The sequence below is a fragment of the Eurosta solidaginis genome, chromosome 4 (genome assembly GCF_040869045.1).
Source record: "Eurosta solidaginis isolate ZX-2024a chromosome 4, ASM4086904v1, whole genome shotgun sequence".
Taxonomy (NCBI): Eukaryota; Metazoa; Arthropoda; class Insecta; order Diptera; family Tephritidae; genus Eurosta; species Eurosta solidaginis.
In genome coordinates, this window is record NC_090322.1 from 128,492,018 (window position 1) to 128,504,806 (window position 12,789).

At 33.7% G+C, this 12,789-nt stretch overlaps 1 protein-coding gene across 3 annotated transcripts in view; it reads right to left on the bottom strand.

Moving 5' to 3' along the window:
- Window positions 1–11,758: 11,758 nt before the first annotated feature.
- NetA (Netrin-A) overlaps window positions 11,759–12,789 on the bottom strand; it is a 425,004-nt gene continuing 423,973 nt past the window's right edge. For 2 of the 3 annotated variants that reach the window (XM_067779055.1, XM_067779054.1), the window contains exon 7: window positions 11,759–12,002. In XM_067779055.1, coding sequence (XP_067635156.1) covers window positions 11,861–12,002 — 142 coding nt within the window. In that variant the 3' untranslated portion in view covers window positions 11,759–11,860. The remainder of the gene's footprint in view (window positions 12,003–12,789) is intronic. The other variant, XM_067779056.1, reaches the window with a different exon arrangement.

The window sequence follows — 12,789 nt, forward strand, 5'->3', positions numbered from 1 at the left end:
CTCGAGTAGCACCTCTTTCGCCGCAGTTGAGCACGAGCGCAATACCACCATGAAGCGTCTGCACACCATTATTGCTGTTGTAGCCTTGGTTGTAACGTTGTCTATATGTTTCCTCCTTAGTAACTTGGAGTCGAAATTTACCCAGAGATACTTGACTTCAGCCACTGTCCCCAACGATCATCACATGAATTTATACCCTTTTTGAGATGTTAAGTCCTATTTTTGCACACCAATTCTTCTTCAACCTTAGTGCTCTCTGAGATATAGCACACAGACAGCTTTCAAATTTACCCTTTCAAATACGACGTCCGCATATCCTTGGCATCGGAGACAATTGTCTGACAGTAGTTGCAGGAGCTCTTGGACCACCATTAGGGGCGACAAGACAGTCTGTGGACAGTCTTTTGTTGTCTTGATTTGCACTGTGTCCTCTCTAGGACTGGCAAAAATTTCCAATTTAGAAGCAGTGCCGTTTACTTATATGTGTCCACGCATGGCGGTCTCTACGCGTCCTGAAAATGCTCGCGTATCACATTCTAGAAGCCTCATCTAATCTATTGACAGTTCGTTTAAGGCTCGTTTCGGGATTGTTTAAAGAATTTAAATGGGACAAGTCTGTGATTATTCGGCACTGTTTCCAAACGCATTTGAGCATTATTTAAGGGATCTCTTCCGAACTGTTTTTAGACCATTGCAGAACCGTGCCCGGATCATTATACTAAGCGTGCTTTGCACACAGAGTATATTAACTTTGATTGGTTAACGGTTGGTTGCACAGGTATAAAGGAAACGAGATAGATATGGACTTCCATATAACAAAATCTACAGTATCGAACAAAAACTTCACTAAGCCATGTCCGTCCGTCCGTCCGTTAACACGACAACTTCACCATATTCGGTATAGGGGCTTATCTGGACCCTGAATAGAACGGTAATGAAAATGAGCGAAATCGGACCATAACCACGCCCACTTTTTCGATATCAAAAATTTAGAAAAATGGAAAAAATGAGATAATTCAAAAACGAATACCGCTAAGCTTATGAAATTTGGTAGGTGGATTGGAATATGGGCGTGGTACCACCCACATTTAAAAGAAAAAAAAATTGGAAGTTTAACAAGCCGTTAAAGATATTACATTGAAATTTGGAAGATACGCTATCCTTGCCAAATAATATAGATTGAGTAAAGACAATCGTCGTGGACGAATAAAATTAGCTATATCTTTACAAAAAAAAGCTCTATATATCAGTGGTGTTTCATTTCGAAAGTGGAATTATAGCAAGAAAAAACAAAGAGTTAAAATTTATCAAAATGGGCGTGGCACCGCTACTTTTTTGACCAACCAATTTTCTATGTTTCGGGAGCCATAACTCGAAGAAAAATTAACGGATCGTATTAAGATTGGGTGCACATATTTTCTTTATAGCAGGAAAATTTTTAGTAAAAATGGACGGGATCGGTTAAAGACCACGCCCACTTCTATATATAAAAGATGTTTAAAAGGGTTGTTGTTTTTGTTGCTGTTGTAGCAATAAGGTTTCTCTCCGAAGGCTTTGGGGAGTGTTATCGATGTGATGGTCCTTTGACGGATACAGATCCGGTACGCTCCGGTAACACGGCACCATTAAGGTGCTAGCGGCACCATCTCGGGAATGATTTATATGCCCAATTTAAACCTTCAGACCATCCCTTCCTTCCCACCCTCAAGTTCCATGAGGAGCTTGGGGTCGCCAGAGCCTCGCCTGTTAGTCAAACAGGATTCGCCGCGGATAGGTGAGGTTGACAATTGGGTTTGGAGAAGCTATATATTGCCCTGGCAACCTGAAAGGGTTACACAGCCCCTTGAATCTGGTATTTAAAAGGGTCGCAGACTAGAATAATAAGCTACATATATACATACATATAATGATACTTCACTTACTAAGATTTGTTGCAAGAGGAAATCGGGAGACATTTTTTTAATGGGCGGTGCCATGCCCCTATTCCGATCAAGCATTTCACAACATTTCTAGAGCCACAAAAAAAAAAAAAAAAAAAAATCCCTTTTAGCAAATTTCGAAAAAGTAATAATACCTGAAACGAACTGTATAATTGAACCTCACGCTGAGTATATAATGTTCGGTTATACTTGAGCTTAGACACCCTTACTTGTTTGTAACTATCTCCGAAACAGAAATACATATATTTGAACGCATTTTTTTGGGTCCCGCAATACGTCACTAAAAACTGCTTTTTAGTTTTTAATGTACATTATTCATATTTATTAGATTTTTTTATTTTTGATTCAGACATTAAACATTTTGAATTTCTTTTTCGAGGTTGTAATCTCCATTTGATTACTTAATTATATTAACATAAAATACAATTATTTGCGCTTTAATTCAGTAGAAGGGGCGTCAAACTATTGATAATCTCACCAACGATAGTTTTCTGAAAATTATTAATATCCAAGGTAGTAATGTTTTAATTAATTTGCATCAATAGTAAGGGAACGTACCCAAACTACGTGACCCATTTTCTACAACTTTATTTGATTTATATTTGTTTTTATTAATTCGGCACCCGAAGCGTTACGCGAAGCGTGCGTGCATACACATAATTTAAGAAAAAATGTATTTAAAAACATATTTGAACAACAACTTAATTTATAAAGTCTTTTTCTTTTTTATTTATTTTTTTCATCTAATTCAACTTTGACGAATACGCTTCCAGCATCAAGCCACTGGGATACATCGTAGATTATGGGAGCAGTAGCATCAGGAGTTTCCTCAGACGTGATTATTTTTTTCTCGTCGACAGCGTCTATGTCTATCCACTCCGCGCTTTGCTCCACGATACATACGCGCTCTTTTGGTCTCCTGGAGAGGACTGCAGAGGTCGCACGCGAGACACGTCGTCAACTGCATTACCGTGTACGTTTTTCTGATGATTTTCTGAAATTTTTGACGCGAAATAAACTCCACAAAAAAAATGGAAGATTTTCTAGAGATTATTGACTACGTGACAAAGTCTCAATCCCTCCCCTCCCCCTGTGACCAGGTGTAATACCTAAAGACACCCCCCCTCCCCCCTAAAGGGGTCACGTAATTTGGGTGCGTTCCCTAAATGGTCGTATAAAACTGTCGATATTTGTCATAATAAAAGAAAGCTTGAACAATGAAATTATAGTTTGTCATAATTATGTCGATAATTATCGATCGTACCGTAACTGCCCTCAAAAGTTTGACACCTCTAGTAAGTAGAGTGGCCTTTTACGATTTTATAAATCGCACTTTTCTTAAAATTTCTAGTAATTAACATTTCCAAAACTGTGCAAATTTTTACCCGCATGCTTATGTTTATATAATATTTATTGCTTTGAAATTTAAAAATCAAATTAAAGAAAAGTACAAAGAATAAAAAATTAAAAAATATAAAAAAAAAATGTTTTGAATAAATTATAAATTAATTTTTATTTGTACATACAAAAAAGCTTATTGGTTTAACATTCTAAATACAATTGTTTTTGTTTTACCGGCCTCTTGATAAAGGAATCCAAGATCGAATTCCAGCTCAAGGGGTATAACAATAATTTTTAGGATAATTATTGTTTTTTTTTTTTAATGTTTCTATAATATAAATATTATTATTCCAATATTAATTATAGAAAAATTAAAAAAAAACAATAATTATCATAAAATTTATTGTTATTGGCTCGAATTCGAACCTGGTATTTTAAATACAGTTAGCGCTACACGGCTAAAACCGATGTTGGTTTTGTTTTTTATATTTTACATTGAGCTCTATTGAAGTTTAAAATTTTTTTTTTTGGAGTTTTAAATGCACACTTATGTATATTTCTAAAATTTTAATTAAAACTATTTCTTTAAAAATATTTCTTATTTCTTTTATGTATATATTTTTTCATTGTTACTTTAAAGTATTTTGTAAGTACATAATTTTATCTCAATATTTAATACTTTTATTGTGCATTGTATTTGTTTAACAATATTGCTTTATCGTACGAGTATTTTTGATTGTTGTTTGCCATAAGTATGTATGTATAATTGAATAATTAATTTTGTAGAATATGTATTTCAGTTATGTGTAATGTTTAACCTCTTATTTTATTGTTATTTTATGTATTTTATTGGCTCATAGTTTATTGTTCCAGTTCTATTTGCTAATTCACACATTTAACACTATATTTTAAAAACATGTGTGTATGTACATAAGTGCGTATGTTTGTATGTATGTACAGCAGCGTTCAGATACTTAGCAGTGATAATTTTTATTAAATTTCGCCAATTAAATTTTTTTCTCTCGGTAATTGGAGTTTTACGGCCGACCAAAAGGTTTCGCTTAATTCTTTCCATATTCGTTAGGGAAAAATTCTATGAATTACGTAACTGAAACTATGCAGACCAAGCTCAATAATTAATTTAGGCTGTGTGCGAGTTGACCTAAATTTCTACCTAAATAGAGAAAAAATCTAAATTACTGGAAACTGTCGGCAAGGCAGTGCAAAATAAAAATTTAGAATTTTTATGAACATACTTATCAACCTAAATTCAAATGTCAAATTTCCAAAACAAAAATATTAATTTTTCAATATTGTATATGCAAATAAATGGCTCTTGTCCATGCAATTTAAGTAAATCATAGATCATAGAGCGATGATCCCTGCTGCGATTAAGGTCCGATCGAAGTGATGGTGAGCTCAATTTTGTTCAATCTGATGTTGGCGACACATGAATTGGATCCTTCTCAAATATGGACCACAATCTGAACATATTTGGCAGCCAAGTGCACTAATTGGCATAATGAAGTTATTGGAGGCGTACCAACATCACAGTATTGAATTCGAGATTGTGGAAAAGGCCATTGTGCACGTGCTCCACTATGTCCGAAAAAAGCCTTATAAAACGGAGCCACTGCATTTTCTTGAACTGCTATCTTGGGATAGGTACTTACCGCGGAACCTAATTGACCTCTGTTCTTTTTAAGCGTGAAAACGCATCAAAAATACCAAATTTCCCGTTTTATTATTTTCTTTGCAGAAATAAACAATTTAGGGTTTCAAATCAACTCACACAGTTTTGACAGCTTTTTCCTAAATTATTGCAGTGCTGGAAAGTTCCAGTGGTATATTAGTTTAGGTACCTAAAATTTAGGAGAACTCGCACCCAGCCTTAATAATTTTACGAAAATTTCGGCCATTTTATTTGATTTTTTTTAGTATGCAGTTTATTAGCCCAATTAGTTTTAGTCTCACAAAGTACAAGTTATAGGCCTTTCTAAATTCGCATTGATTTTTACAACTTTTCTTCCGAAGGGTGTTTCAGATTTTCTTCAATTAAAAAAAAAAATTGCACCCCTTTTTTTAAATATAGGAAATAAAAAAAGACCCCGATCGACAAAATTTGAGAAACATTACCATAGCTATTTTTCTGCTCGCTGCTGTATGTAGGTAGCTAGACTAAGTTTCTGGTTTTATATATCTATTTATTTAATAAGATCTGCAAATAATTGGACTAAATATTAAATAATAAAATGTTTGAGTATGTATTAATACATTTATGTATGTAAATATGTATGCATTTACATAGATATGGCAAAATATATGGCATGAAATCTTGTTGCATGTAAGATTGGGGTCTTCCATGGCAACTCAACCTAGCAAAAGGGAATTACATATCTAATTAAATAATTTGAACATTATATAGCCCATTCTTACCCGATTAAAAAAATGGAAGTGATTATTAGTCCCTAAATTTTTTTCGTCGTCCAGAGTGAAGTAAAATAAAGAAAGGGAGCAAAAAATAAATGGAATAAAAATTAAATCAAAAATTATTTTTACAAAATTTTCTGAACGAATTGGGACAGTCTAGCAGCATAAGATTAAAATTCGTGTTTCCGAGAATAGTGTTTTTGAGAACTTTTAGTAAAAATCGAAAAATACAAAAAGTTTCAAAATCCATATTTTGACTTTGTCATAAAAAACAGTCTCAGTGAATTATATAAAATATTAACTAAAAAAAAATTCCAAAATTTTTAAAGAATAATAATTAATTTGTTTATTGGCCGTTAATGAATAAATATATATATTTTCTGTTGGTGAGCTCTAGGCCTCTTTTAAATAAAACAACTCGGTTTGTTGCTTGTATGTATTTAATTATTCGATATTTCGATCTCAATCTGAGATCATCATCAGGACTGTAATAAATGTGTGTTTTTATTGTTTTTTATTACAGTCCTGATGATGATCTCAGATTGAGATCGAAATATCGAATAATTAAATACATACAAGCAACAAACCGAGTTGTTTTATTTAAAAGTGGCCTAGAGCTCACCAACAGAAAATATATATATTTAAAGAATAATATTATCCAAATGACTTAAAAAACTTTAGAGCTCTTTGTCCGAATTTCACCAAAATGGGTAAGGCAAAGTCTATTGGTAGGTGAGTTGGCCTGGAAAGCCCCTTATGTACTACAACGTTTCAAGAAAATCACAATTTTAAAAATTTTGGAGAAACTGCTAAAGGCTTTAGCGATGGTTCAACACCTTCTTTAATTTAAGTTTAAATTTTTAACTAAATACGTCTTCAATAAAAGTTTCTCATATTTTCTATAAAGGGTAATGGCTAAAACGTTGTCATTGCGCTTGACCTTTTGAACATAAATGATTTAATGCCTTCTTTCATTGCTGAAATAACAACTCAACGTCGAAATAAGCTGAAAATGATACAAAAACTGTGATCTGTTCTAAAACAAAAGGTTCTGCAAAGTAATGATTGGCACTTGCAATATTTATCGCGATTACCTTTCAAAAAGCGGGCAAAGTGTTTGAATCCCAATACTGATATTTTCACAGTCCTGATGCTGTTCCATTGTAGTAGAAAGAGCTCAAAGAGTTAAGGATATTGGCGAAAAAAATCTGCTCAAAACTAGCAATAATGAGAATACTAGAAACTAATTCGCGCTGCGAATGAAGTTTTTTTTTATATAATCATTACACCAATACCTAACGGAAACTACGAGGCTGATTAAAATTTTGAAAATGGACCAAACAGCGAAACGCGAGTGAGTCTTTGATTCCCGGCAAATGAGACGACTATTACAAATTCAACTCCCCGGATAATTAGGGAACGAAAATGTGAGAATAACAAATTCAAGGAACACCTTTTTTTGTAGCTAGGCAGGTTTACACCAGTCGGTTCAGATGGTGCAGACCTTCTCTAAGGTGTTGAGCAAAAATCTTGTGAGCCAGATTTGCAGAATCCAGTCGGTCGAATTGTTGTGGCCATCTCGAAACAAAAATTCACCTTGGACATCGTTGTAGGACTGGCAAATTTTATTAGTATGCATAGATCGCCTTTTAGGAATTTGATTTGGATTCATTCAATGCTGGCTCAGAGAGTCAGCGCAGTACATTTCTCCCCTTATTTGATGCTGGACAATCGTCTTACTTCTAGTGGTTATCAATGGATCGAATATCTATACCGCGCAGCATTTTGTGGGAAGGTGCTCACTACTTCGAATGAGATTGATATCAGCTGTAATGCGGATTCCCGGAAAATTACCTAGAAAAATTATTTAATGTTGAGTTCCATGAAGCACAATGTTAGTTTAATATCAGTACTGAGTCCTGTCGCACACGTTCAACTGACTTTTGGTAAGGTGGTGGAGTATTTAAGGCTATTAAATGAACGGTGGATAGCTGATCAGAAACCTCGCGAATATTTCACTGGGAATCATCGAGAAACTACTAGGTTTCTGCTCTCATTTCCCTTTTAGCTATTTTCCGTGTTGGTGCGTAATTCCGCTTGAATTATATGTGGAAATACATATGTATTAGGATACAGGCCCCTGAGTTCTTTGATATCCGGAACATTTTATTTATTCGTAAATCGGGTAGATCCAAAATAGGACACGAGTCCTGAGTTTTATTTTCTGCATGCGTTGTTTGCTTAGTACTGACAAATAAAGAAAAACTGCTATTGATTTGGATTGATTTACTATTAGCCTTTCCTTAGATTCCGATAAGATCTTTCCACCATGCCACTTAATCAAAAAATCCTTCCCTTACATTTAATCTGACCGAAAGTATGGTGCCAGCATGGTGGAATAACCAGGTGAAGTAAGCCGTCAATTGTCTCGCTCTAAATTCTTCTTTGTTCTGTCATTCGGCTATCTGAAAAAATTTCACCAATGTTGTCCCCGAAAAAATGTTACTTTTTGCATTTTAAAATATGCCACTTTTAGTATTTTTTTCACATAGCTATTAGGTGAATATCGATGGACCTTTACTGGATTTAATTACAGAAATTCATCACTTAGGGTATCTTTGGGGTTGGCTTCCATAAGTAAGGCCTAGTACTTCCATATTTTTTATATTATCATTATATACATGTATAGTTTGTTCCCAAAAAATTGAAGCAGGTCTTAAAACAAACTATTTGTATTCACGTCATATTCAACCAAGGATCTTCCCCTGTACAGTACTACTGAAGATTTTCGAAGAATGTTTTTCTCATTCCTACAAGAACTCCAAAATTGTCATATTACACCTTATTTTGAAAAAACTTCGCCTAAACAGTGGTATTCTAAATATAAAAAAAATTGTAACTCACTGTTGTTGTTTGGACCTAAAAATCAGAACACTAAGATGAGAGGAATGTTACACTTAAGGATTGTAATTTGGAATATATGGATCCAGAGCTCGCTTCGGACCAGCATCTTATGGTTCTAGGCCGAATACCGAATTTTTTATTTTTATTTGATCCTAAAAGTAATGTTAACTCGCACTGGTCCTTTGTATTCAATTTCGCATTTGTTGTTAGGTGGCACTGATATGCTGAAAAAAGCAATTCTATAATGGCTTTCTTAGCAAGCTATTTATTTTTCCACTCCTATTTTTTCAAAGCGGGTAAAAATTTTACCCTCTTCTGACCGTGAAAATACATCACTACTGTTTCAGATAGCGTACATCTTCTGTCTCTTTTTATTTACTTCACCTGGTGATTCCACCATGGGTGCCAGGCCTTTTATAAGACTTATTTTGATAGTAAGAAAACGGATATGAAAATCAAAACATTCTTATTTAATTATCGAAATGACTGCGGCTTGTTTTTGATTTAAAATATTAATAATTCGGTTTTAGTCCTTTATTTACTCAAGTAACAGGTAGATACCGGGTAATCTAGCATCATTCAGAGAAAATGGGAGACAGTCACGCAAAGCGGCGGTCAGTCAGAGCGGAACATTTGATAGCCAAACTTGTACCAACAGAGCGGCAACTATTTGAGAACCATATACGACTGCACCAGCTAAGCACGCGTTCAAAACGTCTGCAAAGGGGGTATTTGCCATTTCGTAAGGCATCATAATGTTAAAAGTGTTAGCTGAAAGCATTGCGCGGGGACATAGTTAGAACTAGTACCGTCTCTTAATGCGATAGTTCTGCTCTTGTTCGGAAGTAGTGCAATTCACTACAGAATATTATCAACATTAATTCGAAATATCATTGCCTTTAGTACACTAACTTGCCAATCTAATAAAACCGCACTGCGTCTTTTTAGCGCACGCAAACAACCGGCGTTTTTTGCCCTAACCGAAATAAGTATGCGTTGCGATAATGTAAAACACATATGCAAAAGTCAAATCTAAATGTCACACAGAACAAAAATTGAAAATCTAGTTAGGTTTTCACGCAGCAAATTCAATTTCGGTTGCTCTCATACAAGTTGTATGTGCATGAGACATTTTTGATAGAAAATGACTTGCGTGCGTTTATATTAGGTTGGCTAGTAAGGTGCAAAGTTTGTCTCAATTTGAATAAGAATGTGATAATTTTAGAAAAAACTGCTGAGCTTTGCTAAGTTTTTCAGAGAGACAAAAAATTTTATTTTACCAAAAATTCTTTGTGGAAATTAAAAAAAAAAAAAAAAACCGGCCCGTCGTTCTGTTGTTTGTGAGTGTACCTAGCATGTAGTAGCAATATAGAATTAGTACATATATGTATTTCATTAACTATTTTGAAACTTGTGTGTTAGCATAACAAAGTTCAAGTTTGGAGTCCCTAGAAATGACAGTTGATTTAAAAGAAACTTGTAGCTTTAGAGCTTCCTTGTTATCTGCTATCTCTTTCCTTTACAGCACAGATAGTGGAGTTTTTTTTTCAAATATCGACAACTAAATTCTTATTTTTAATTTTCGATATTTAAAAAAAATCATTCATGATTAGAGATGTGAGACTAGAGAGTGTTTACCATTTTTATGGGTAAATGCAAGGAAAATACCTGGAATATTAATTTTGTGTATCTTTTTTGGATATTTAAAAATAATTTGAATCGAGGCTCAACAATAAATACGATATGACTCCTAGCAGGCGCATAACCAGCTCATATTTTACCGCTAATATGAATCCTGCACAGGCCTCTTTCCGATGTTATTAATGAGCCTTATTGGCCTCATAAACTGTTTATTTTGAGTTCTATAATGACAAAATTCAGGGCATTTAGGAAGTATTATTGACACATGGGCAAATTCAAATTTTTGCAACGGCATGCATTATTGGGTAAAGAAAAAAAGGAAAACGCTGGATTACAGATTAAAACTAATTCAACCGATAGCAATGGATAACTACCCAACAGTTTAGTACATTTTGCATTTTGGATTGAATTTGTGTATTTCTTTCCCAAATTTTCTAAAATATAATTTTTACCCCTCTTTTGGGTAAATATTTGGACATTTACCCATTTTTACCATATATTACCAATTTACCAGGTATTTGCCATTTGGGTATTTACTCTTTTCCCATCTCTATTCATGAATAATTTCTTTTTACATGGAAGAAAATCTGAGACACCCTTCGGAAAAAAATTGTCAAAAATTTTGGGAGACCTATAACCTCCGAAATGGTGTATAGGATTAATGAAAAGTGTGAACTAAGGACAACGCGTACCCACTAGATACATAATATAATATTATTATTTTTTAAATAGTTGGATAGCATAATTTTTATCGCTTGAACGAAAATATTTATTGATCCGTAATCGTATCTTACGATTCCATAGCTGCATAGTCGAACAAATTCAGAGCACTCTCAATAAGTAGTTCAACATTTTCGTAAAATCCTCTCAAACTTGCGAATTTTTATCGAAAACGTTTTGAGTTTAGTTTGCATAGTTTCAGCTAACTTAAAATTTAGCTGGCATACAATATCGAAAAGAAAAAATGTGAAGAATTTAATTGACGAAATTTGGGAAAAAATTGACATTTGCGCTTTCTTAGTTCGCTGCTGCATGTTCAAAGGATCTACCTTTACGAAAAAATAGTTTGAATCATATTATTTTTTTTACTTTTGGGATGTAAGGCAAGCCCTACCGCGGTGGCATATATCATACAAAGCTTTAATATTTAACAAAGATTTTGAGATTAATTTTACAGTTTAAGGAAATGTTATAGCGTTCTTCATACAAAATACTTAACTAGAATAGGTCTTAAAAATAAAAAATAAAAACTTATGCGTACAAATAAATAAAAACATAAATTGAAAAAAAAAACCTATAAAATAGCTCACATAAGATATTGCCACTTTTCATATACTCAATAATAAAAAAAACTTATGTTAATTGTTTTTACACAGCGAAAAATTATCAGTTACATACAAATGCATATGATTAAATACGTATATAAATATTTTTGCAAAAAACTTTATTAAATTTTGAATGCATTTAAGTAATTAAGCCTTAATTATGCCAGATTATTTAAAACTATTACTATAAATACAAATTTGTATGCTTAAAATATTTGTGTGCAAGGAAGTGTGAGTGTTCTCAATTAGTATTAATATTATTTTTATTATTGTAAAAATTTACTGACACGTTCGCGCACGTCTTTGGAAACGTTTCATACGTCGATACCACTCATCCTTCCACTCGATCACAACGGAGCGCGGCCCGATACCAAGATAGCCGGGTGGCGATTCCGAATCTTTGCCCAGTATCAGATAAGAGCTGTGAATGAGATGAAAGCAAAAATATTTAATTAGAAATGTTATTCATTATGAATATTAAAATAGTAAAAGGGACACCACCACAGCAATTGCTTTAAATATATAAAATAATTAGGAAAAAATATTCACTTTAAAATTTTATGCGAAAAGTATTGGTACTTTTTTACTGCTTCTGTAATGGTATGCAAAAATGATGTAAAAAAGGGTAGGAAAGACAAAGTTGGAACGAAAAGTACTAAAGAGATATGTAGAACGAAACGGATCGGAAGGTAGTGGGAAGACGGAAATGTTAAGGGAACAGAACTACGGGTAAGAGTAAATGAAATTGTTGGTGAAAAGTAGGAATAAAAGGTTATCAGGAAGTGTAAGAATAGCATTAACATAAGAATAAGAGCACTAGTGACAGTGAGACTAAGCTATGAGAAGAGTAGCAAAAGAAATAAAAAAGGGCGTAGATTTACTGGAAAGAAAGAAGTTGAAAATACGCAGAGGGGAGAGAAAATAAGAAAGGAAGATGAAGAGATTAAGACAGAGGATAGGTAGGTGGAGAGATAGAGAAAGTTCTAGGATTTTGTCTTTAGTTTCCATGGTTAGGCTGCACTGCTTCAAATAAAGATCTTCAGGTAAATCTAGAAGTTCTATTTTTTTTAAAACCAGGGCTATAAAGCCTCTGCCGCTATATATTTTTCGCTCCCTCGGTTAAACGTTGTCATTTTTTCTCTGGCTCTTATTTCATCTTCAAAGATAATTAACCGGTCGGAAAAAGGAAATACAGACCGCGGTCGTTC